This window comes from Chaetodon trifascialis, chromosome 21 (assembly GCF_039877785.1).
Source record: "Chaetodon trifascialis isolate fChaTrf1 chromosome 21, fChaTrf1.hap1, whole genome shotgun sequence".
NCBI lineage: Eukaryota > Metazoa > Chordata > Actinopteri > Chaetodontiformes > Chaetodontidae > Chaetodon > Chaetodon trifascialis.
The window spans coordinates 16,558,678-16,584,343 of NC_092076.1; the positions used below are offsets into that span (position 1 = coordinate 16,558,678).

The 25,666-nt window shown below is 44.9% G+C and overlaps 2 protein-coding genes across 5 annotated transcripts; one reads left to right on the plus strand and one right to left on the minus strand.

Moving 5' to 3' along the window:
* Positions 1-2,723: 2,723 nt before the first annotated feature.
* Positions 2,724-21,556, minus strand: tnrc6ba (trinucleotide repeat containing adaptor 6Ba). Of its 3 annotated transcripts, none has more exons than XM_070990045.1 (22): positions 21,255-21,556; positions 19,332-19,421; positions 18,436-18,457; positions 17,538-17,975; positions 14,049-17,051; positions 11,483-11,647; positions 11,103-11,299; positions 10,840-10,914; positions 10,455-10,658; positions 10,113-10,232; positions 9,799-9,924; positions 8,906-9,076; positions 8,234-8,344; positions 7,936-8,140; positions 7,507-7,674; positions 7,174-7,320; positions 6,782-6,925; positions 6,451-6,543; positions 5,733-5,936; positions 5,322-5,389; positions 4,940-5,079; positions 2,724-4,014 (listed from the first exon to the last, which is right to left on the minus strand). In XM_070990045.1, the coding sequence occupies exons 2-22, from the start codon at positions 19,386-19,388 to the stop codon at positions 3,447-3,449; spliced, it is 6,426 nt and encodes a 2,141-aa protein (XP_070846146.1). In that variant the 5' UTR covers positions 19,389-19,421; positions 21,255-21,556; the 3' UTR covers positions 2,724-3,446. The 3 variants fall into 3 exon arrangements, with proteins under 3 accessions (XP_070846146.1, XP_070846147.1, XP_070846148.1); XM_070990046.1 differs by having other exon boundaries at positions 19,332-19,418; positions 21,255-21,375; XM_070990047.1 differs by lacking the exon at positions 10,113-10,232.
* LOC139349337 (probable endonuclease 4) lies at positions 20,663-25,537 on the plus strand. Of its 2 annotated transcripts, XM_070990050.1 has the most exons (8): positions 20,663-20,759; positions 21,800-21,978; positions 22,068-22,277; positions 22,403-22,585; positions 23,806-23,937; positions 24,687-24,791; positions 24,914-25,043; positions 25,274-25,537. In XM_070990050.1, exons 2-8 carry the CDS (start codon positions 21,801-21,803, stop codon positions 25,332-25,334), a joined length of 999 nt encoding a protein of 332 aa, XP_070846151.1. In that variant the 5' UTR covers positions 20,663-20,759; position 21,800; the 3' UTR covers positions 25,335-25,537. The 2 variants fall into 2 exon arrangements, with proteins under 2 accessions (XP_070846151.1, XP_070846149.1); XM_070990048.1 differs by lacking the exon at positions 20,663-20,759 and having other exon boundaries at positions 21,669-21,978.
* The last annotated feature ends 129 nt before the right edge of the window (positions 25,538-25,666 follow it).

Here is a 25,666-nt window from a genome sequence, read left to right on the forward strand (position 1 = left end):
GACAATATCAATGATGTCATCCGCAGACTTGAAGAGATGCCCGGATTGTCTTAAAGCCGCCGCGGTGCTGCTGCTGCTTTCTGCAGGCATGAATGAAGCGCGCTAAGCCAGCAGCTGCAGCCCTCTGCCCTCACAGCTGCTCCTTGTCTTTACGCCAATATAATATAAGCAAACATAATGTAAGGTCACATAATGTATAATGTAAGATTAGATTCTTACAGCACGATCATTGATTCATAGGGGATGCATGATGTGCATGGATTAACCGGTGTGTTTAGGGAAAGTGTCAACGCCCTCTAGTGGTGGTTCCTATAAAAATATGCCTTTTTTACCTGACACTTTTTATTTAATGTTAACATTTGATAACCTGTTTGCACAGTAGCTGCAGATTTTTTGTATTATTCAGGATGACCAACAAACTGCAGCCCCACGATAAAAACGACAGATAACAGTTTTGTTGTTTGTGACTGGACAACTCAAGGAAAGAACAGTTCAATCATTTTCAGTGTCACAACTGGGGAGTAACAATTAAATAACTGAATGGTGAATACATGGGAAATGTCTGCCAACAATACGTGGAAGCTGCATTTCTGTGCAAATTTACCACCAGGGGGCAACTTTAAGGCGCTTTCTTATGGCTACAAATTGGATGTCAAAGTGGGACCTTCGTTAGCTAAAAAATTTATTTCACGTGTTGGACTAAAAACTACTGGTATGACTAGATAAAAAGTAGCACCCAGAGACATTTTTTGCCAGCATACATTAGTTTTTGCAAAGCTACAGCCAAAATGACAATTTCACAGAGCATTAGTGACGTGTGATGGCTAATAGGCTAACTTGCTGCCTGCCGTGCAACCAAAAACACTGCTTTCCTAGCCTGACAGCTAGCTTAATTTATTAAAACATTCACCAGAAAAAAAAAAGTTTCATTGTGTATTTTAAGAGGTTCTCATCCGAATTTTGCACCCGTGTGTTCTTCTGCAAGTCCTTCACCAGATGGCAGTAATGAGTTGGAACAAAATAAAAAAATAAAAAAATAAAAATTTGAGAAATTTGAGAAATGCAAGTTATACATTGCACATTCACCAGTGTTAGTCAGTCATTAAGAATAAGTCATTTTTAAAAACCCATAAAACCACAGACACATCATCGAGTATGCATTTATGGCTCGCTTTCACTTCACTTGTTTACTTTTTAAATTCATAAATTTTAAAGTTCAAAACACCACAGTCCAGCAGGTCAGCGGCCCGTTCGCTGAGTATGACAGACAATCCCAATAACTTCAGTCCCATGGCACAGGAATGACACGTGAAAGTTTTGCGTTTATCCTGAAACGAATACCTGACGTCCTATAGGTCAACTGCTAATGACCCACCGCGCAAATCAAACAACAAACCACTGCAGACTTCAATTCAACCTTTATTATCTTGTTCTTTTCCGCTTTAAATTAATTTCCTCTCCTTTCTGTAACATCTGAAATAAACGAAAACATCCTGAACAGGAGTGATAATAAAGACTGACTTAATTTAAATTGATACATAATAACAAAAAACAAACAGTAAAATATAACAGGTAATGTCTTTAACGTGTCTGTAAAACACTGTTCCAGCTCAGCTTGGTATGGTAGGATTTGGCATCTTAATAGAAATGCCTTCAGTTGGTTGCTTTGTCTTATTAACAAAATATTCTCTTATTGCATTTGGCAGAAAAAAAAAACAAACAGGAACACAATGCTGCTAAAAAAAAACGCAACTTAAGAGACATATGCAATAGTGCCAATGTTTTTGAACTTTTTCGCCATCACAATATCCAGTCAGTCAAGCACGTCCTGTCTCTCTCTCACACACACACACACACACACACACACACACACACACACACACACACACACACACACACACACACACACACACACACACACACACACACACACACACACACACACACACACACACACACACACACACACACACACACACACAGTTTCTCTCAAATGCAGGATGTCAGATTAACATGTATTCACTTCCCTGACTGGAGCAGATAAGTGTTCAAAAGCAAGCACGCGGGCTCACACGCACGCAAACACACACTGAACACATTTCTCATGAATCTCTCATGGACAAGGAAACGAAGAAACATTCAACATTGTAGCAATAACGCAGACACTCCCGATATCGTCTTTATCACATCCTCCTCCATTCGGTCATACTGTCATCACTCCTTTCATGCACACACAGGCAGGCAGGAGGGCACCTTGTACAGCGAGTAAATAAGTGATCATAGTCATCATTACCATTATGATAATATATAATAACCAACTTGATTTCTCGAGTAAGAAAAAAATACAATAGCGAGGTCAGTGTTTGAAGGGCAAAAAAAAAAGAAAAAAAAAGAGGACATCTCTGGATTTCCACAAAGTTTCACACATTTCTCTTTTCTTTTAAAACAGAAAGAAATGATAAACAACCAACGTACATCAAGAAGGAGTTACAATTTTGCTTGTCAATAAGAGCAGTGTGTAACTGATGAGAAGGTGTGATGTTGCTGACATGGCGGGCGGGCGGCCGCTGGGTGTTAGCCAAGGCCACTGCTGTTGTAACATTTAGTTGTCCTGTAAGGTCTGTGTAGTTGTTTTGTTGTAGCTCTGTTTCAAAAAATGGAGGGATTTGTGGAGGATGTGTCAACAACAAACCCAGAGGCATATAGTGCAAGTTTGGCTAATGTTGTTTTTGTTTTCATTTTTTTTTTTTTAACCCTGGGTCCCATGTTGATGGCATATTTCCACCAAGGTAGAGGTGTCAGTACCTACTAAAAACGCTCTCCTTTTCCAGACCTCAAAGGTTGCTGATCGTCCTTTTGACTCAGTAGTGTGGCGCTGTCCCAAATTTTCTACAAACTCCAGATCCTTCCCCACTCTTCAAGCTTCCAAACATGAGAACTCAGAAGTACGCCAGCCAGGTCTACGAGGGCTCAGTCTGCAAGTCTGAATTTTGAGATTCGACCATTAAATAGTAATACAAAAGAAAAAAAAAAATTGTGGCACACTAAAAACAGCAATAGCTAAACTTGTTAACATGTACGACTCTGGCTGAGCCTGTCTACAGTGCATGCCTGAGTGATCGGGTCTCTGAATGCAGATGGTGGGATTTGGAGTAAAAAGACAAAGAGCTATCCAGTTGAGTCCTAAGAGTTTAATGGATTTCACCTTTTTTCCCCCGGTTCAAGTTTTACTGTTGTCTTCATTTAAAGTTAAGCGGCTTAATGTGTGTGTGTGAAAATAATGTGTGCATGTACTGCATGTAGCCTGTGTGTAGTATGAATGTTGAGTGTCTGTGTTGGGTGACCAGTGTAGCTTTAATTCATGTCTTCTCTACGTGTAAATAAATACAGAGTGTGACATATGTATTACAACTTGGGTGTAAAATGTGTGTGTGTCAGTCGGCCCCTCAGATGGAGTCGGCCCCCCCGCCCAGCAGGTCCCCTGGCAACAGTGAGGCTGGGCTGCCCATCTGGTGACGATCCTCAAGTGCCGGAGAACCCCAGAGGCTACTGCTGGGGTACCCCGCGCCGCTCATCCCGCCCATTCCGCCCCACAGACCCTGCCTTCCGGCCTCCACGCCTCCAGCCCCGCCCACCCCGGTGCCATTGCTGCTCCACTGGGCGAAGATGCCCAGCCCGGGCCCCTGGGTGACAGGCTGGTCCGATGAGCTGCCTGTGCTGTCCAGACTCTGCCACCCGGAGCTGGAATGCCCGGCTCCTCCATTTCCTGCTCCTGCAGCTGTGGAAACTCCTTCTACGCCTCCTCCTCCACTGCTGCCTCCTGCTCCACCTCTCTCACAGCTACCTCCATTACCGTTAGCCCCCACGGTGGAGGCTGTTGTAGGCCCAGAGCCTGCAGAGCTGGCTGTGGTTCCTCCGCTCCCTGCTCCTCCTGCCTGGGAATGTGCAATGTAGCGAGCCACATCTTCCTCGCTCACAAACTCCGCCAAGATGGTGGTGTTACCCAGAACACACCTGGTATAAACAAAAAGTAATCAGACCATAAGAGAGAGGCCGCTGCAGCACTCTTTTTAACACAGACGTGGAATCTGAGAGATAGGATCAGGCTCCATGTGGATATTAAGAATATCAGAGAGTGCTTTGACGGTTTCTGTCTGATTCCTCTCTATCCTGCGGCAGAGAGTAAAGCTATGGAGAAGACTTGCCTCTGATATATTACATTTATCACATTGTGAGGAGATGTCTGGAAACATTTTGTGAAGTTTAGATTTTGAAGTGTAGTGGAGTCTGTGGACAATCCGAAACTGAATTAGACAATGCCTTCAGTTATCCAAACATACTGAAATTGTTTTGATATTGGAGACAGAAGTCAGGGAGAGTAAGCCCATGAGCCCGCTCTGATTCCAAAAGGTGAGCTTCTGTGACTTTCATTGAAATGAACTTCAACTTTAATTATGGCGACTCCTACAAGTCAGTGAACTTTAAAAGGATCTAACAGTAACAAAACCTGCCTACCAGCACATCTAAAGCTCAGTAATTAACACGCTCCATCTCATTTGCTTGATCCGCCCAAACACTGAAAAGCAACACTTAATGGTTTTATAGGGAATTACGTGCCCGACTATTTCCAGTATTTCCTCCTCTTTCCTGGTTGCCTGGCAACTGGTCCACACCAGGAAATAGTATGGCACATAACCCCTGTAAAAGGGCCCTGTTGTTTTTAACATGACCAGCTACTGTACAGATTAATCAAATGATTTTTTTTAATTAGTGAGCTTTGGAAGTGAAAATCTGGTCAGCCTGACGAGCTATTGCCCACCTCTTTCCAGACTTTATGTTAAGCTAAGCTAGCTGGCTACTGGTTTGAGTTACACATTCTCTACACAGACATGAGAATTACATTATGAAGATCATATCAAAACAACAGGCTGAGTCTTACATGTGGAGTGCACTCTGGGCCTTGGCTGCCTCCTGTTTGGAGCCGTAGCGAATCAGAGCGGTGCCCTGGGTCAGGCCAAGGTGAAAGGTCAGCAGAGGGCCGTGCTGCATGCAGATGGTCCTCAGAGTGGAGCCATCAATCTGCAGAAACATGCAAGATGGACAATGGTGAATTTAAAGTGGAGGGTATGAAAATCAGAGCTGTGTTTCTGTGTGGATAACTATTTTGTGCCTGACTGCACTGAGTGCATGCGTAGGTGAGAATAAACAAGCCACCCTGGCTGTATTAGAATAGTTACAGCTCTATATATTTACAGATCCATCAAAACAACTAAATGGAAGAAAATGTACTCTGTTTTTGTAAAATGTTTCTGTGTGTTTACCTGTGGTGTGAGGTTACTGAGCACCAACCAGCAGCTTTCCCGAGAGCTGCCGTCACTCCAGGTCGAGCCTGCAGAGAGAGTGCAAACAGAAGAAAAAAAAACTCTGAGTAGGAGTTTTCCACATTCAGTGTTAACACAATCGCACTCTGTTTTTCTCTCCGACTTCTCAGATGTACTAAATGATGAATACCTTTCCCTGCTGCTTCCATCAAGCCTTGGCTGCTCTAGCCAAATTAAATATAAATGAACTCTTAAGTTCAAAAGAGCACTGTTGTATCCCAGAAATCAGAGCCAGTTGTTTGATGTTCCATTTCCATTTAAATCAGCTGAATATTTCAACACGTACTGTGCCTGAATGAGAAGGTTCAACCTTGTCCCCAAAACAACATGAAAAATGCATCGGGGCATTACCAGTTGTGCTCGAGCCACCGCCCCAGCCTCGACCGGCCAATCGAGGGGCTCCTCCAGACCAAGGTGAAGGGGATGGCTGCTTCTGACTGGCTAGTCCTGGAGGTGGGCGGGACAGCTGGGCCTGGCTGCTGCCGCGGCTGGCTTTCCAGGATTTGTGTCCAATGGGCTCTGGGGGCCAGCTGGTCTTATAGTCTGTGTACTTTGCTGTAGGGCGACAGACAAGTGAATGAGAGTCTGGAGGAGTTTTATACCATCACACCAAAGGCAAAGCCATTGAAGTCATTCTCAAAGGCTTCTTTTTATCTTCTATTTTTTTACTGTGGCTCTCTCTTGTTTAACATAATGAAACAATTTGGTCACTTATACTAATGCATGAGACACACACCTTTCTAGCATTACGCTTCTCCAGCTGACTGATGCGCATTTTGTAGATGGTGCAAGTGGCCCAGGTTTAACTACAAACTAAACCACAACTCCAAATTGCTGGTTTTGTCTAACAGTCTAAAACTCGTAGATATTCAGTTTATCACCACATAAGATAAAGAACAAGACGGAAGAAATTGGAAATGACCAATAATTCTCTTGTTGCAGATTAATTCTCAATGGTTGAGTATCAGTTAATCGGTTAATCGACTTATTGTTTCAGCTCTTATCAGCAATCGAGACAAAGCAACACAACAGCCCAGAAAGGACATGGTGAGTATTCATGTGAGGTTACCTGAGTTGTGTGCGTTGTTGAGGGGACTGTCTGAGGCACTGTAGGGCCAGGCACCAGGTGAAGGCAGCAAGGTGTTGAGGGGAGGGGTGGAATCTGCGAAGAAAGGTACCGACCAACTGCATTAAGCGTTTTTTCATGAATGAATGCCAAACAGCAATTCCAACAAATAGAATCCATATACATTTATGGAGACCTACTTATTGCCTAAAAACTGAAATGCCATAAAATAACAAGGTGAACTCACTAACTGCTAGATACTTCTGTACTACAGCGGCGTCTTCCCCTGCCTCATAGTAGGGAAAATGAGGCAGTGGAGCTGTCAGATGCTTACCAGTATTATCTTGTAACAACTGGTGCTCAGTATCATTGAGGTTGGGGGACACTGCGTTTCCCATCATGCTCCCTGGGGTCATGTAGGGGTCAGATTCGGGGTCGACACGGTCAATTCCCTTCCATGGAACACCAGGCTGGAACTCTGAGGAGGACGCACACGTGTGGTCTGTTTAAGCCAGCTTTATGAGACACTCCTTAACAGTAGACACACTGACCTCAATCAACACTTCATTATGAGAAATACCACAGGTCAAATCAAATCTGTAACAGTTAGAAAACACGTTCCTACACTGTTCATCTCCTGGATGATTTCTTTGCTTTTTATCTTACTTCAAACCTTGTGGGATCTTCTAGCTCAGGTTATCACTTTAATTATAACTTATCACTAACCAGGGGGCCAGCTGGGTGTGGGTGGAGGCTTGGTACCCATCTTGTTGCCAGGGGTGCGATGCCAGTTATCACCTAGCCCGTCTCCAACCATCATGTCGTACTGCGAGTAGGGCGAGCCCCCCGACATCTTCATGGGAGTGACAGGACCTGGAAAGTAGTTGGGAGGGTGATGATGATGTACGTTACATCACAGAATACCAGATGGGTTCACTAATCATCCTAATATGTGATTTCACATCTAATCCCATTAACACTATCTGCCTCAGCAGCCTTTCATTCCACATCTTTTAATACATTTGGATGAATTAAAAAAAAAAAAAAAAAAGGTCTCACCATTTTTGTGGAATGCGTTCTCAGGTGAGGAGGTGTCTGGAGAAGAGTGTCCCTCCATCATCCATTTGAAGCGGGACTGCTGACCCCCTAGGTCCTTTATGCCTCCAGGTCCCCCCACCACAGAGCCACCCAGGTCCAGACCTGGGAGGTTCACCCCAGTACTAAACCCTGCTCACAGGAAGAGACACAGAGAACACTTACAAGGTTAAAGGAAACCTCCGGTGCCACAAAAACATAACATGGAAACCTACTCTAAATTCATCAAAGGAAAATCAAAGGAAAAAATATCCCAGTGCTCAGATTGCGGTTTAACAGTGATCTCTGGGAAATGCAGTATGCACACTTCATTTGCATGAGTGAGCTCATGTTTACTTATGTATGAACGAGCTCAAGCATAGTTCAGAAAAAAGTCTTGGGACAATCACCCACCAGAGTATGGTCCGAGAGTTTTCTGGTGCAAGTCAGCCACAGATCCTGCCAGGCCTGGATGGGGCAGGGGATCAGCCCCAGGCAGTTTGGGACCCCCTCCGCCAATTCCACCATGGTGGGAGGGGGAGAGTTTGGAGCTGCCGCCTAAACCCCCGACCTGTTGCTGCTGCCTCTGCTGCTGGAGCACCGCCATGATCCTGGCCAGCTGAGGAGACACAACGAAAACAAGAGTCAGTGGCTGGGAGGAGGAAGCGAAGAAACGACAAAGGAGTGTGTGACGTGTTGGGTTTGTTTGCACCTGTTGAGGATCAGCCTGCTGCCGCACGCTTGGTGTGAACTTCCTCTGGTTTTGCAGCAGCTGCTGTTGCTGCTGTTGTGGCTGCTGCTGCTGGAGGAGGAGCTGACAAGCCTGAACAAACACAGACAGAACAGAAACAGAAAAATAACCAAGGAGTGAGAAGCAACAGTGAAAACATTTTCAACTCTGCACCAACAAAGCAATGTGTCAACTGAATACTATGTAAGACTGAGTGTTGGCTTTTGGCTCCATTGGGAGGTAATCGTCATTAACTAAATATTTAGTCAGTGAGTCAGAGCTGCAGCTAAAGTTTGTTTCAAGAAAATACATCTGTGTCACAGAATTTCTACAACATATTGTTTGCATTAGCTGTGATTGTACCATTACAATGATGTTAAAAGACATTTGATGGAAACTGGGTTTCTGCATAATTTCAATTTTTTAAAATCTAATTTCTGATTAGGGGGAACAAAATACCAATTTGTTGACATGTACTGTGTATATGTGTATAGACAATGTACAATCTTACATCTGATAAGTATTTCAAATTTGCTTTTTCCTAAATTTTTGTGGAATTTTCAGACGGTTTGGGACTGAATAATGATCACATCATGTTTTCCATATGATGGAGTCCTGTGGTGGTTTTCAGAGCTGTACAGTGCTGTTTCTCACCAGCTGAAACTGGATGTGAGGTGGGTAGATGCTGCTGAGCATGGCAATATGCTGGGGGGACAGCTGTGGAGGGAACACACCTCCCCCCAATCCTGCCACTCCTCCCACGCCGCCAACACCCCCCACACTCCCGCTGGGAGGGGGCATCTGCTTCAGCACGGAGCCTGGCACCTACAGACAGACACAACGGCCGGAAGGTACACCTGTTACCACAGAAACGCTTTAGCGCTGTAACCACTAGCAACCGCATTAACTTACTGCTTCTCCCCGATTAACATTGATTCTCTTTCATGTTCTCATTAACTGGTGTTAACAAGTGACTCGACCCAAGAGCGTGAATGAAATGTATTCAATTCCCGGAAAGGACGTGTTTCACTTTACATTGTTTAGAAGTAAGTGTGGAAACATGATCGATGTTGTCCTGAAGAGTGATGATGCACTCTGGAGACTGCACTGACTAATACACACCATACACACAGCCAAGAGGCCATGCTGTGTAAGTTTACAGAAAGAAGAATCAGACAGTTACACACTATGTCAGAAAGCTCACAGCACCAAGACAAATCCATGAAGTATGCAATCGACCCCAGGGACCTGGATATACTGTGGATACAGCAGCTGATTTAACACCAGCTGGCCATGACAAAAGGTGCCACTCAAATCAAGCTTAGAAGAGAGAAGAAGTGGGCCTGGTAACAAATTAAACTAATTTCCAAGTTGAAGATATTCTGCTTTTAATTGGTTCCTAAGCAGCAAAAATAAACAGTAAAAAAAATGAACACTATTTTACATAGACAGTCAACCCACACACTTTCTGTGACACTGCTGAGTGTGAAATATGTAAACAGCTGGGAAGAATACCGATCACAGGATACAAGCAAAAGAATTAGTACCTGAGGTGACAGGAACTGATGAGGCACTTGCGCTCGTATCCCTGGGGACTGGTTTATGGGTGGGACACTTGGCTGGTGTCTTGACTGAGCCATCCCCCCACCACTGCCAAAGATACTGTGACCACCCTGTGATCGAAGATGGAAAATGACACTGTTATGAGGGCCCATATCAGCGGAGATGTATACATAAAAATCATGCATATCAGGCAGAACACAAGGACGTGGGGGTATAACTATTATGTTTCGAAAATGGAAAACTACAAGAACCTAATGTAAAGATGGTAGGACAGAAACAAGAGGAGCGGTTATCTTACTTGTCTAAAGGGGATTGTGTGGTTGAAGAGGGAATGGGGCTTGTAGACAGTGGGTGGTGAGTACAGAGAGCAAGGACCCTCCTCCCCAAGGCACCAATCCTGATTGGTCAAAGGCAAGGTCTGTCACAGGGACAGGCAATGGGAGACCAATTTGAATGGTGGTGAGGGGGGGGGGGTGTAGAGGAAGTTTGAGTTGGAGAAAGGGAGAAAGGTGGCAGGAGACCAAGGAACCAAAGTAGAACCACAAGAGGAAATAAAGAACAGTGAGAGAGGACAAAATGTTACCTGGACACGAGAAAGACATAAGAGACAAAGTCTGCCATGGTAGCAGTGACACATTACCTTGTCATAGTAGGACCCAGCATCCCCAGGTGATGCCTCTTTGGAAACAGGAGGACGATAAGCCATCCCCCCTCCTCCTCTTCCTCCCTTTCTCAAATCTCCATTGTAATCGTTCATCCCCATGCCTCTTTTCTCCACATCCATCTTCTTCTCCTGGAGAGAACCCGGAGCCAGGTCAATATTTAGGCCAGTGGGATCATCATTCTGTCCAGTGGAAAAGACCACCATCAGTATCATCATCTTCATCATCACATAGGAAATCTCAACCCTGCTAAAATAAATCAGCTAATAAATGTGTGGGTACAAATCAAAGCAACTGGGACATTTCTGATGTTACTCTAACACAATAACACTGAGCAAAATGCTGACGAGTTTTATGCCTTACCAGCAGCCCCATGTTAGAGAACTGTCTGTTGATGGGACTCATCCATGAGTCTCCTCCACCGGCCTTCAGTGGACCCTGACAGACAAATACAAAGTGAGAAGAGGCAAGGATTTCACAAGTTTGACCAGAGAATTTCTAATTCAGATTAATGCCATAACCTTGGCAGTCGGACAAATTCACAGAACCAACTAACTACCTTCAATTTTGACTTTGCTCAGCTTAATTCATTTCAAATATGTACTTTCCTTTATCAATCAACTCACCTTGTTGCTGGGCTTCTTCCCAGTGTGGCCCTGTCCCCAGCCCCCGTTGCTTCCTTGTCCCCAAGATGAGCCGCTTCCCTGGGAGCCTGTGCTGTTCCACATGCCGCCTCCCTCCTCCTCATCCTCCCAGCTCGAGTGACGCGAGGCGGCCACAGAGCCCTCTTTGTCCCCCCAGCCATCTTGCATAGACTTTGAACCTGCAGAAGAGGAGAACAGATCTGAAATTGATAGCCATTTTGAGGTTTTCTATTAGTGAACTACTAAGCATGCCAACATCCAAAATGCAATTCTGCAAAATCAGATTGTACGGGTATCCCACAGATAACAGCTGTGATTCAGTTCTAACCACATAAACTCTAGTTTTTATTTGATTTTCTAACCAGATTTGATAGGGTTGGGAGAGGGGTTTCCCCAGCCCACTGACTTCCCTCCAGCATCGTCAGGCTCTCCCCAGCCAGTAGGGGTTTCAGTAGGCTTTCCCCATGCTGCTGTGCCGTTGTCTACTGTAGGACTAGTTGGAGAAGTACCACCCCAACCTGACGGACCTGATGATACACAGGAACAACACAGGTTAAAATGGAGAAGCCTTTTAGCAAAAACATAAATATTTCCCTCAATACATATTCACATTTGTTTATGTAGCTTGACGTCACCTGAACAGTGTGCAGTTACATGTGTTAGCAATGGCTCAGGGGTTTAAAAGTGCTAAACAAACAGCTATGGCAACTTTCTGATCATTTATGGGCTTGATGTGGTCTGGCACACTGATCCAAAATGAAAGCAATTTCTCCACAGTCACAGTATTACCTGGATAATATTCACTAACCAAAAATGTGTTTTTACCTCAGCTGTGCTCAGTTGGAACACCCACTGAATCGCTTCACCATGGCTGACTGCTGTTAATGTGGTTTTGAGATGAAAATGCAAGATAGCAAGCAGGTGGCTGACTGGAAAACAACTACATCTCTCACGACTCAGTTGCCACTTTGATACACTAAACCTGCATGCTAACCTATAAAGAGGAGATGGACCATTCCTGTAAAGGCAGCTATTGTATTTAGAGTATTTTTTAGCTGTTAACTTCTCTCAGTCAGTCAGTCGATTTGCCAAAATGCCACAGCTGATTCAGAAACATACTCTAATTCCCGCACAATCTTTAAATAAAAAAAAAAAAAAAACTGACACAGTCAGCCTTACAGGTAAGCCTGCATGTGTGAAAGCACATGGTTTGTACATTAAGTTTGTGTGTACTACTGTCAGAAGATTTTGCTAGCTAACACAGGGGTTCTCAAACGTATTACTCAAAGGTCCACATCTGATTTTTATTCAAGGTCAAGGGTCCAATCACTGAATTAACGCCACATCTCTTGTAATTGGGCTGGAGAAAGGGAGATACTTTCTCTATCTGCAATTTAGAAGCTGATAGCTAATTCTCTGATGTAACATTAATGTGTGAACTTGGCAGCAACAACACTCAACACTCTGCAGCAGTTAACGTCACCATGACAACGATGTCAAAGGGCCACATTAAAACCACATTCATCCGGTGACAGGATCGTTGTGAATGGTCTCCAGCTACACTATATATTCAACGTCACTAACAACTTATTGATTAATTTCAAAACAGAAAATGTTACACTTCATAACGTATAATCTATTTGGGCTTAATTAGCCTAATATTGTTTAATAATTTCACTTTCTAAAAAAATGTTTTATTTTTACAAGTGTGTATCTATGAACAGACTCCTACAAAACATGGAGAATCCATAATGATAACTAGACACTGAACTAGAAAATGTTCTCAGACCTTCCCAAAAGACTGTCAGTGTTCAATACAAACCCCACAGTTCAACAACCAATGAATGACTGCTTATCTCAACAAAAAAAATAAACTCCTCTTTGGGATCCCAGGAAGCAAACAAAAATACTCAGTTTGAGAATCAATTCAACAGTTGGCCAAGGAAAATAAACCTGATGCCTCTTGCATCTAATAGACAAGCTTTGTGTTTGACCACGACTTTACGTAGAGCGTAGTTGCCAGAGGTTGGCAAGCGGATCGATCATTACTCTCATGACGGACTGAACCTCTTCCACTGGTGAGTAACATTACATGTGCGCGTTTTCTGGATTTCCAAATATCCTACAGGCTGGATGGGGATGTGGCAAGCTGGATGTGACCCAGGAAGCGGCAGTTGACCATATGGGCTAAGGTCGGATTGACTTGATGTTCAGTCCAGATGCGGAACAAGATCCGGACTTTGAGAAGCCCTGGACTAATGGAACCCTTGTCTTACTTTAGGATTCTGATTCTTTCACACTGTATGAATAATCAGTACTCTCCAATCTCCCTCCACCTAATGTCCTGTTTAAATGCTATGATAAATTCAACCGTGGACAATTAAATGACACATAATCTAAACTCACAATATGGCCAAGTGCAATTTCAAAAATCACACTTATCTTGATAAAGATAAAATTTGTCACAACATCCCATTATAAATGATGCATTATGGTGCAGGGAAAAATAATTGCAAAAATAACCATTCCCACTAAAATGGTTATTCATACTGCAATTGCAATATTTATCAAAATAATTACAATATGGTCGTGTTTTGCATATCAGTCAGCCCTACTGTAAACTCTCAATTTCAAGTTGAAGGTTTTAATTAAGGTATCAGGTTTTATTTCCAAGGGGTAAAAAACAACAACAAATGTCTAAAATGCTCACCAATCAGATGATCTTTCCCTAATTAACTTTACTGAGAATTTTCAAAGTCCTTTTTTTTTGACAACTTCAAAATCTCAATAATAATAATAATAATAATAATAATAATAACAACACTAATAATGTAACTGCACCAGCTAATGTTGCTGTACCTGTGCTGTCCTGTCAACTCTGTGACATAATTGATATTACAATCAAATTCACAGTTAGTGGTGTCTTACCCATAGCTGAAGTTTTTCCAGGTCCATGGCCAGTGTTGAAGTCTCGGTTACCTCCAAGACCTGCAGCCTGCCTGCTAGGCTGCTGCTGTATTGGAGGTCCCTGCTGCTGCTGTTGCTGTTGCTGTTGCTGCTGCTGCTGTTGTTGCTGCTGCTGCGGAGTCTGACCTTGACCCTGGCCATGCGGCTGCAGGCCTGCAGGTGCGCTGTTCTTATCCCACAGATTGACCGGCTTGTAGTTGTAATGGGTTGGGTCTCCCCATGCTGATGTTCCATCGTCTATCTCATTTTTCCTGCTTATAGACTGTGGTGAAGGTTCCTCCCAGCCACTTGGTTCAGATCCACTTCCACCTCCTTCAGAGCCACCAGGGATGGGCCCCGAGGTCCAGCCTGAGCTTTGGTTCTGATTCTGGGCTTGAGAGATGGGTTTCCTCCCCCCGCCCCCTTGCATAGCCCCTTGGTCCAATGCTTGCTGCCGCTGTGGATGCTGATTGCGGGGCTGTGATTGTTGTTGTTGCAGTTGTGCCTGCGGGCCTGTGATGGAGCCCGACTGGCTGTTTGGCATCTGGTGCATTTTGTTTCCTCCACTCCAACTTTGATGGGGTTTGGACCCCATGGTTCCGACAACGCCCATCCCTCCCCCTCCACTCCCTCCTCCTCCTGTGCCCCCTGCTCCCCAGGTTCTCCTGGGAGCACCATCATCCCAGCTCCCCCAACCACCCACACCTGAATCCCCACCTGAGTTTCCTCCATTCTTCCTGTCATCCTCCCATCCTCCGACTCCGCTATTTGATTTGGACTGTTGCTCTCCCCAGTCCCTACCTGCCCCAACCTTCTGTCCTGATCCCCACCCACTTCCTCCTCCATTCCCTCCCATGTCTTTCCACCCCCCTGTCCCTTTCTCCTCCTGACTTCCTCCCCAGCCTCCACTCACTGGGTCACCCTTTTGACCAAGGTCACCCCATCCTCCATTTCCTCCTCTAGTACTGTCTCTCCATTCCTCCTTCCCCCAACCCTTGGCCTCCTGGCCATCCCCAGCCCCCATCCCTCCTCCACCCCAGCCTGTAGCCTTCCCCTGCTGGCTATGTCCTGGTATTACCCCTGACCCCATACCAGGTCCTGCTGTGGTCACTGGCCCAGATTGTGAGACGCCAAGATTCCTCATGTTGGGGCCTGAAGGTAGTGGGGCTCTCCCAGACAGAGAGGCTCCACTACTGCTACTGTTGCTGCTGCTTTCCCAGCCCTCTCCAGAGGACCCAGCAGATGGAACTAGGGATGGATTGGCCCCAGGACCCATAGAATCAGTGATTTGGCTCCTAGTTCCACCAGAATACTGAGAAGAGCCAGTAAGAGAAGATGGATGCTTTGATGTGGCTGATGATGATCCACCCTTACTTTGTCCTGCATGTTCTTCAAAGTCCCAGGCCGTGTTTTGTCGGATCTGTGTTTGGCCCCAGCCTGTGTTGGAGAGGACCCGAGGGTCCAGATCAGACCGGCTGAGCAGGTTCTGTAAGGCAGCTTCAGCATTAAGTGCCGGGCGGCGAGGACGACTTTGACTGCTGTTAGGCCCGCTCCCGTTTCTGGAATTTCCACCACTGGATGAAGATCCTCCCTGTGCTCCCTGTCCATCTCCTACCCCACCCCATTCCTCTGTTTCACCCTCTCCTTTCTGATTGTCCCAAGCTCTGGTCATAGTGGTGGCTGTTGAGGAAGAAGAGGAGGTGGCAGGGGGATTGCCAGCTGTGCTGCCCCCACTACTGCTGCTGTTACTACTGCAGGCTCCACCCATTCCCTCACCTCCTGGATTCGCTCCACCAATACCTGTGGAACTCCCACCCCAATCACCACCAGAAATCACTCTTTCTCCTCCTGCTCCTGATGACCCCCACCCTCCCTGAGATACCCCGGAGGTTTGACTACTGTTTCCCCCAGTTCCAGCACCGCCCCAAGCATTAACCCCACTAGTGGAACCTGGATACCCCCAACTCGAGGTCCCATTATCTTCTTCAGCAGCTCCGAATCCCCCTGTGCCACCTCCTCCTCCCTCCCATCCATCAGTCCGTGAGGCACCCGTTTTGGAGTTAGCTGCAGGGTAAGAAGGCTGGCCTCTCCATGAGGAGGCAAGGCTGTGGTCTCCCACACTCATCTCACCTCCTCCCACACCACGGTCCATTCCTCCACCAATCCCTTCCCCCCCTGCGATTTTTGGTCCCGCTGATTCGCTGTCCCACTTCCCCCCTCCCATCTCTCTGTCTCTGGATTGCATTTGGTGAAGTTGGCGCTGATGGGTGCTTGACTGATTCACAGATAAAGGTGGGTGACCCCCCAGCACCCCGACTGCCCCACCTCCCAGGCCCAGGCCCAGGGAAGCAGAGTTGTTGGCAGACAAAGACCCTCCAGGGCCCTGATGATGGAAGGAAGACGAACCTCCTTCCCCTGCAGCAGCGGGCCCATCCTGCTGCACCAGGGCAGGCCAGGCCGAAGGGTTGGCATTTGGATTGAAATTGGCACCTGGAATCCCACTGACGCCATCGACGGGGCCACTGGCATCATGGCTCCCTGGCACAGTGGAGGCTTTGGAAAGTGAGGAGGGCTGTTGTAGCAGAGGCCCAGCTGCAGCTACTGCATTCCCTCCTCCAAGATGACCCTGGGAGGCAGCCATCCCCCACGCGACACTGTTGGACGACTGCATACATTCATTGGGCAAAGAGAACGAGGAAGTGGGTGAGGATTGGTTGCCAGAGGCACTGACGCTGTTCACAGGCATTCCGTTGTTGCTGCTGCCCCCTCCAGCCCCAATGAAAGAGGCTCCTCCCCCGTCACTGCCAGCGATGCTAGGCCACTCCTCCAGGTCATTGCCATCAACAATCACCTTCTCCCTGCCCTGAGAGGAGGCCTGGCTGCCTGAGCTCGCCCCCCACATGGAATTTGCATAATTAGAAGTAGTAGTAGAAGCAGCAACTGATGATGAGGTGAGGGCCAATGAGGAGGCAGCTGCACCAGAATCTGAAAAAGCAAATCCCACAAGACAGAGACTTTAGGGGTCATGTTAAAGATCCATCCATCCATTATCTATACCGCCTATCCCTTTCGGGGTTGCGGGGGGCTGGAGCCTATCCCAGCTACAATGGGCGAGAGGCGGGGTACACCCTGAACCGGTCGCCAGCCGATTGCAGGGCCACATTAAAGGACAAACAAACATTCACACTCACACTCACACCTACAGACAATTTAGAGTCATCAATTAACCTAATGAGCATGTTTTTGGTCTGTGGGAGGAAGCCGGAGTACCCGGAGAGAACCCACGCATGCACGGGAAGAACATGCAAACTTCACACAGAAAGGCCCCGCCTGACCCGGGGATCGAACTGGCAACCTTCTTGCTGTGAGGCACGCGCACTACCTGCTGCGCCACCGTGCAGCCCATGTTAAAGATGTTGAAGAAATTATCTAAATATTCTAAATCTGACCTGCAGCACTGCTAACACTTACCTGAGACAGCAGCCATGTTTGCATTGGGGCCATCCCCTCCTCCTCCCCCTCCCAGCAGCATGGAGGACAGTGGCGGCTGACCCCTCTTCAGTAGCACTTTATGGTCCTGCTGGCAGCGGAATCGTGGCGGCACTTCTCTTGGCATGTAGCGTGGTTGCTGCTGAGGCGCCTGGGCTCCGCCTCCGCTACTTGTACTGCCGTTTCCAGCAGCACTGGGGCCGCCAGCGGTGGAGGAAGAAATGGTGGTGGAGGTGGGCTGTCCGTTGGCCACCGCCAGGCGCTTGGCATTGTTGCCGCCCTGTAACGGGGTGGCAGCACTGCCAGGGCCCAAGGTGGCTGGGGATGGGGAGGCAGAGGGGGTGGGTCCAGGGCTGGGGGAGGCAGAGCTGCTCTGAGCGGCAGGAGACTGGACAGATGCCGGCTTGGTCAAGTCTGGCACTGCAGGAAGGGAAGACAGAGAAAGAAACATAATGGATGAAATTAAGTATCATTTATTTAACAAAGCACATCTAAAGAGAACAGTTCGCAATTGATTTTCTATAAATGTAAGCAGTAACCATATTTTTGGTATTGGATAGAGAAACGGGAAGATGCTACAAAGAATTCGCTAATGCATGCTTTGGCTTCATGATAGTTACTCTTAGTACCCCTGTACCCACAATTTTGTTACTCATTAATTAAAAAACAACTTAATTCATTAATTGGTGCCAGAAATGTAAAATCCAACAATAACCACAATTACCATACCATCACAACCAATTTCAGAAGAAAAAATAAATAAAAATAAAAATAAAAAATTAAAGATGTCTTAAGACAGATAGTAGATGAAGTTCTTGCGAACAAAGCAAATCCCTACCATCTATATCTTTATTTATGCATGTATCACTGTGCTGCTTACCTTTGTTTTTTTGTTCTGTGACCTAAAATGAAGAAACACATTGGTTAATAAATCATTCTTTTTGTTAATGAATACATTTAATTCAGTCAAATATCAAACCATAGTAAGAAATACATCACACCATTCAAGATCCTGACGTTGTTGGGGCATTTTACGACTTCAACAGTATCCTAACACTGAAAGCCGTAATCCAAAAATGAATGTTGACTGTAATAATTTGGTCTTCATGCTCCATTTCATATTTTCAATGCAGTGCAACCTAAAACTGTTGCCAGGTCAATGAAATCTTTCAGAACTGTGCGAAGAGAAATTAAGTTGGCGATTTCTCAAAATGGCAAAGTTGCATTCTGATTAGACATCACTCTGCCTTCCCCAAAAAACAATATGAGGTGAAGATTTACAAATTCACAAATGTTTGATATCACACTATACATTAACAAATTCCTATTTACGTGTTGGTTCATCTGCCTCCAGTAGGAACAAGTTAGTCAAGAGCCTGGATCAAGTATCTCTTCACGTCAAATTAAGTTTATAAATTTAAAAAATTCTCATTCATACATCCAGGTTTACCCATGAGGTTGGCCAAATATTTATATTCAAAAGCAGTTCATTAACGAGAGTGATGGAATCCCTTTGGATGGAAATCTAACTGCTTATAAAACCAACCACAAAGGAATACAGTAAAATCCCAACTCATCCCAAAAATGATACAACCCCAAATAAGCAGAAGTATCGCTAAATCAGAAAATGTAAATGTTGACAATATACTCAAAAGAAAATATGTGATTCATATTCAAAGCTGTTTCAGTTGCTGTTGAGCATGGTACTGCAGCATGCTTGTTCAATGGTGTCCAACCCAAATGGAAGAGCTTCAAAGTCATTGTGAACATGCTCACCTTCTGAGAGGCTTCCCTTTTCCTTTTGTCGTCTTTTTTCCTTTTCTTGTCTTCCATGAACTACTGCTCCTGTCCTGATGCTCCTTTCTTCTAGAGAAAAAAGGAGAACACTCCAAAATGTAGTCACAAATTCACCATATTAAAATCACTGAGTACTTATTTGTTTAGCAAGTAGCTTTTAACTACAAAGTAAGACAAAACAATACAACCCACCCAAAACTGACTAAAAGCTAAAAGCTCATAATGACTGCAGCAAAAATCACGGGAGATAGACAGCATTACAGTTACTACATTGTGTAAATTACAATATACTGCATTTTTGCTTTGAATGAATCAACCATCAGGTGCTATGGTTAAAAATACTGCTGAACATGTGGACAACAATTACCTCTATCATAAGCATGCAGAATACTGTAAGTTGATAACCCTGGTAGGTTCAATGAATTCTAACTGTTTACAAGAGGGGTTGGTTTAGTCTACCAGCCAATCTTGTCAGCAGACTGACTGAATCTGTATGAAGCTTTGGAAACCATAACAAGTGACCAACTGATGACTTGAGACGCATGCTTGTGCTTTAATTGTCCCTAAAAATGAGTAAATCTTCCAGTAGAGGCTCTTTAACAACTTTGCGGCAAGAAACATGAATAAGAACACCAAGTAAAACACTAAAATGCAATATTAGGACCGCTGAAACAGGAACACAATGCAGGCTGACAAATCCAACTGACATAATCCTGTTGCTCAGATACCTCAGTCTTGATTGATTGTAATACTACTGTAATGCTAGTCTACGGCTACGTTTTGACACTGATTTTTTCCATTTACGAAAATCATTTGTAATTTAGATATGATGGTCTTAGAATATGTAAGCAAACACTTAAAACACCAGTATATTAGAATATGTCAATAATCCAAACCTCACAGGATATCTACGCTCATGTTGCCATCTTGAAAATCGAAGCTAGTATATCAATTTAAAGACGGTTTAAATGCACAGACTTACTGAAATGCTACGACCCGACGGTGTCTGTATATTAGTTGGTTTCGTTTTTGCAAAATGCCAGAGCACTTCCAACAGGCTATACTCTGGATACACATACGAGGAACCTGACATCCTCCCTTAGCATTTCTGACCACAGGCCTGGCGGATCAGAAAACCAGACTCGATTACTAGAATATTCCTGTCAGATCCGCATTCGTCTCTGTTCAGCTACCCTTCAAATCACTGATGTAAACTACATCAGCTAATGTTGCCGTACCTGTGCTGTCCTGTCAACGTTGTCACAAGCTCATCCGCATTTTACTGTTAGCTTGCTAACGCAACTGCATTAGAAGAGCCGAGCTCTCTTATGTTAAAATGGAAAAGCCTGCACAAAAATCAAAGACACGGGTGATTTAAGTTTCTTAAACTGAATCGTGTTTAAACGGGTAAGGGTTCACGGCGATATAGTTTAAGAACAGCTGCTAGTAAAATATTTCGTCGATGGCTAACATTAAGGAGTGGTATCTGCCCATACTTTTAAAATACGCAGACACAGATTAACACGTACATTGACAAGTTAACGTTAACAAGATCAACCGCGAGCTGTCAACCAACGTCAGTTAGGTCAAAACTCTGTTGTGTGCACACAACGGTTCTTAACAGCAAATACACCGAGCGTTGAGCTACATATCCACTTCAACCGATGCACAGCCACGAATAATGCTACACCAACGCTAATGCTATAGAACGTTAGCTAACTTGTTAACGCTGTTACCTACAGACAGCAGCTACAAGCAGCCAGGCTAACGGCGCTAGCTTGGCTAGCAAGCAAGATGGCATGGTAATTCGTTAACAAATACGTTGCAGTCATTTTGCATACAAATTACGTAATGTTAAAACGCTTACAAATATTCTCCATATCAACAGTTAACGTTACTCACCTCAGGAATCACATATGAAGATAAGCTAGCGTGCTAGCTAGCTTAGCTAAAGTGCTTCAGTGCGATTTTTTTTTTAGCTTTTTGAGGCATTCGTCGAGGCTACAAGAACAGCGACGCCTGAGCGGATAGTCAAGTAAGTGGCAGATGATGAAAATACACGCGTAATAAGCTACTGGTTTGTAAATAAGTACTAACGTTGTAATAGTGTAAACCGTAATGTGCACAAGAATTTAAATTTCAAAGCGCTGTGGAGTCAGTCGGTTGACGGGCGGCCATTTTGCTGCTGCTCAGCATGAAGCGTCTCCAATGGCCAGCCTGTGGCAGCTGCGTGGAAGCCCTCTGACTGGCTGGCTCCTACCGGAGGGATGCATAAAAAATGCATTTTGACCTTCATAAACTTTAGGCAGACGAACTCAACGCCACCCTGCGTGCTTCATACGCTAACAGCCCTCCCAAACGCATATTTTAAAGTGGCCACTGAAGGCGTAAACAGAAAACCGTCATTTGCAACTTCATTAGAGCTGCTCATAACTTTCTCTCGGTAGCATGGGTCCAAGAAAGAGAGGAGCGAGGAAAAGAAAACGCGAGGAGGAGGAGAAGAAGGAGGAAGGAGAACATGAAGGAGGAGGGAACACTTCAGAGAAGGAGGCTGAAGAGAGAGTAAACAGGACGAGGAAGAACCGTGGGAATAAGAAATACATTGGAGCTCATGTTGGCATCCAAGGTGAGCCTCCTGCCATCCTGCTCAGCTCTCCCTGACTCACTGAAATTGTCACTCACAGCTCTTGTGTCGTCTCTTTGACATACCTCCAGGTGGGATATGGAAAGCAGTGGAGTCCTGCACAGAGATGGGTGGCAGCTGTTTCGCCTTGTTTCTGGGCTCTCAGCGGTCATGGAAGAGGCCTGCACTGGACCAGACTGCTGCAGCCAAGTTTCGGGAGCAGTGTTCCCTTCACGAGTTTGACCCAGCTCACATCCTGCCTCATGGGTCCTACCTGATGAACTGCGGGTCTCCTAAAGAGGGTTTGTCAGACACTGAGGGATGTCTCTAGCAGATTCTGTCCTTGTCTCTTCTCCTTGCTCTCTCACAGCCAGTGCCTCTTCTATTCTGACAACCTCCTCTGGCTTGTGTACCATGTTGCACGCAGATGTGTTTGAGAAGAGCCAGGCCCTGCTGGTGGATGAGCTCAGCCGCTGCAGCCTCCTGGGCCTCAACCTCTACAATTTTCACCCTGGCTCCTCCCTGGGCTCCATCACCACTGAGCAGTGTGTGGACAAGATAGCAGGAGCTATTAACCATGCTCACCAGCAAACACCTGCTGTGGTTACAGGTATACAGAGTAACATAAATACCCATTCTATGCAGAAGCCCTGCAGTGAATACCTTTCCGATGAAGGCTCATAATATCTGGAAATTGTTGAGACTGATGGAAGTGTTGATGCTGCTGCTGATGTTATGTAAAACAAAAATAAAACAGAATGTGGCCTTTTGACATATACTCAATAGAAACCAGTACAAAGACAATAGATTTTATGTTTTAACTCATCAGCTTCATTTATTTTTTGTAAATATCTGCTTATTCTGAATTTGATGCAGCAACACGTTTCAAGCAAGTTGGGACAGGAGCAGTAAAAGACTGGGAAAGTTGTGGAATGCTCAACAAATGATTGCCTTCTGTTTTTATTTGCATTTTAGACATCCCAACTGTTACAGGTAACATGAGGCCAGATCGTCACTGGTTCTAATGAATGAGGTGCAAGGGAAATAAATGTGAAAAAAGCCCCAGTGACATTTGCTAAAGACGGGAAATCTGCAAAGAGGAAGTGTAGAGAACCTCACCAACACTGACCCACAGACACTTCAGTGCGTATTTGCCCTCTAACATCACAAACTAAGGCCTCAGTAATTACAGTGATTTTAATCCATAACCTCTTGATGGTCTTGTCAAGCAGAGAACATTATGAGCTTCACTGAAGGAAGAACTTGCTGCAAAACAATGCTTTGCTGCGTGTTTGAGTCTCAGTGCAGGGGGAAAACTTTGCAGTCACAGCCCAACTCACTGCGCACAAATTAAAATCTAATATCACTAAAATCACAATTAGTTTTTAAATCCCTTTGCATGTAATTCATAAAACTGTCCTCTATGTATTTTTGACCTCATTCAGGAAGATTAATGTGTTACTACCACTATCAGTCATCAAACACATTTCACAGCTCATCTCATAAAAACCATATGACCTCAGACTGACTTTGTGGTGATGCGTAACTCTCAATTTGCAGAACTGACTGCAGGCTTGACACTGGTGTTGCATTACTTGTGAGTCATGGCACAGACCAGTCCTTTTGATTTGCATGCCTCAAATACTGCTGGTGTGACGAGAATACTCTGCAGTGCAGTGCCTGCAAAAACACTGAAGCAGGAGCAAAAACTGCTCTCAGAACGTGCTTCAGGAACGAACAAGGGCAACTTTGCATGTGTGACAGGTGTTGTAGCAGACTGGGTGTGACAAACTAATGGTGCTGCGTTTGTTTTTGCCCACCATGTGTCAGTGTTGGAGAACATGAGCGGTCAGGGCAGTACGGTGGGCGGTAAGTTCTCTGAGCTGAAGAGCATCATAGACAAAGTGAGAGACCAGACCAGAGTGGGAGTGTGTCTGGATACCTGCCACGCCTTCGCAGCAGGTGAGAGAAACCTGAGTTTGATCTTTTTGCACCACAAAGTCAGTTTAAGTCCTAATCAGCAGTCTGTGTCCATGGGTAATTAAGTCTCACCTGCTCAGACTCCATAGTATAAACTCTCCTCCTGATTTAGTGAATCAAGTGTATTTCAACCAAACCAGAATTGATGATGGTTGCTGGACCAGTGAAAAGCTGAACCAAGATGGTTCTAGTGAGTTTTATTTTGTTTCTGCCGCGTTTCAATGAAGTGTGTTTTACGACGATAAAATGACTGTTTCTGTGAATGGAGTCTGGTGGCTTTGGCGAGAGTGCCATAACAGCTGGTTCTGGATAAGCAAAAACTGATTTTACTCTTTAACAAGATGATAGCTCTGTAGGTATCCTTTCAATCATGTTTTCAGACACTTAGAATAACAACTTGAGTCTGTCAGTGGCAAAAACAAACACTTGTAGCGGATGTACACTGAGGGTACGCAAACACCTGGAGCACGTTTCATGGCTGCCAAAGCTGAAAACGAGTGCAACATGGTATATAACATTATTTTAATTATTTTTTTAATGTGTGGGTATGTGGATCTTTTTAAAGACATGTTTGTGTGTTTTTTGTTTTAGAAAGAATAATCAAACATCATTTTTGGCCAAGCCCTGACAGCCCTGCTTGATATCCAAACTTAAAACAAGTGATAAACCTGCCATGAGGGCCGCAAGTGTTCTTTCTTTTGGTGTTCAAGTGTTGTTTCTTGCCTTTGTAGGATATGACCTGGCTGCAGAGGGAGGAGTGAAGGCCATGCTTGATAGGTTTGACCAGGAAGTGGGACTCCACTACCTCAGAGCCATCCATCTCAATGACTCCAAAGGTACAGTCATGACATCCACACTAAAAAATGTGGTCATCGAGTCGTATGAACTTTGTGACTTTTGTGAGTTCATCTCTGCTGTGTGAACTGTCACTGTTATGACTTTTTTTTCTGTTTTGCAGGTAAACTAGGCTGCAACCTCGATCGCCATGAAGACATCGGTAAAGGTCACATTGGAATCTCTGCTTTCCGGGACATTGTCAACGAGCCCAGAATGGACAACATCCCTCTGATACTGGAGACACCTGGACGGTGAGATAAGTGCAGAGATGAGAGGTCTGTCTGTAGACGATGGATAAATATGGCTTTCACTTTAGAAATCTAAAACAACATATGTTTACTAGTTTACAAAATGGGAATATAATGGAGAAGATTGCACAACAAAAAACAATTTATATTGAACTGACATCTGTCAGTTTGAACTTCTGGCTTTCAAAGTTTTCAGGTGCAGTTTTAACATGATTTCTGTCTTCTCTCCACAGGCCAGGATTCGAGTATGCAGAGCAGATTGAACTTCTCTATTCCCTCTGTGAGAAAAAATAGAAAGCACTCTTACTGGTGAATTAATTAGCACTGTGTAGCTCTGCACACGGTTCAGTTGAAGAGCGAGGTGTTTGTCTAGGACCAAAGTGGATGGTTGAACACGCTTAGAGTTTGTTAGGTTGTTAATCGCCGTGTGAACAGTTTCGGTGAGTTCTGTCTTTGAATGAACATGAGTTGAATAAATGTGTTGTTGCATATTTTTCATTTGACGTGTGAGGAGTCGTCTTGTTCACAGTGTGCCAGGAGAGGGCAGCAAGAACACACAAATCCAGCACAAACCTGTCAACAGATCTCTCCATACCTGTGGTGGGAGGCAGGGATGAAAGGATGTA

What these genes read in the sequence shown, in the direction of transcription:
- tnrc6ba (XM_070990045.1), bottom strand. Translation starts at nt 19,388, where the DNA reads ATGGAAGACAAGAAAAGGAAAAAAGACGACAAAAGGAAAAGGGAAGCC. An exon ending in CTCACATCCAGTTTCAGCTG is followed by an intron (nt 8,345 to 8,905) that starts GTGAGAAACAGC and finishes GTGTTTGTTCAG; the next exon opens with GCTTGTCAGCTCCTCCTCCA. An exon ending in CAACAACGCACACAACTCAG is followed by an intron (nt 5,937 to 6,450) that starts GTAACCTCACAT and finishes GTCGCCCTACAG; the next exon opens with CAAAGTACACAGACTATAAG.
- LOC139349337 (XM_070990050.1), top strand. Translation starts at nt 21,801, where the DNA reads ATGGGTCCAAGAAAGAGAGGAGCGAGGAAAAGAAAACGCGAGGAGGAG. An exon ending in CTGCGGGTCTCCTAAAGAGG is followed by an intron (nt 22,278 to 22,402) that starts GTTTGTCAGACA and finishes TGTTGCACGCAG; the next exon opens with ATGTGTTTGAGAAGAGCCAG. An exon ending in CTGCCACGCCTTCGCAGCAG is followed by an intron (nt 23,938 to 24,686) that starts GTGAGAGAAACC and finishes TTGCCTTTGTAG; the next exon opens with GATATGACCTGGCTGCAGAG.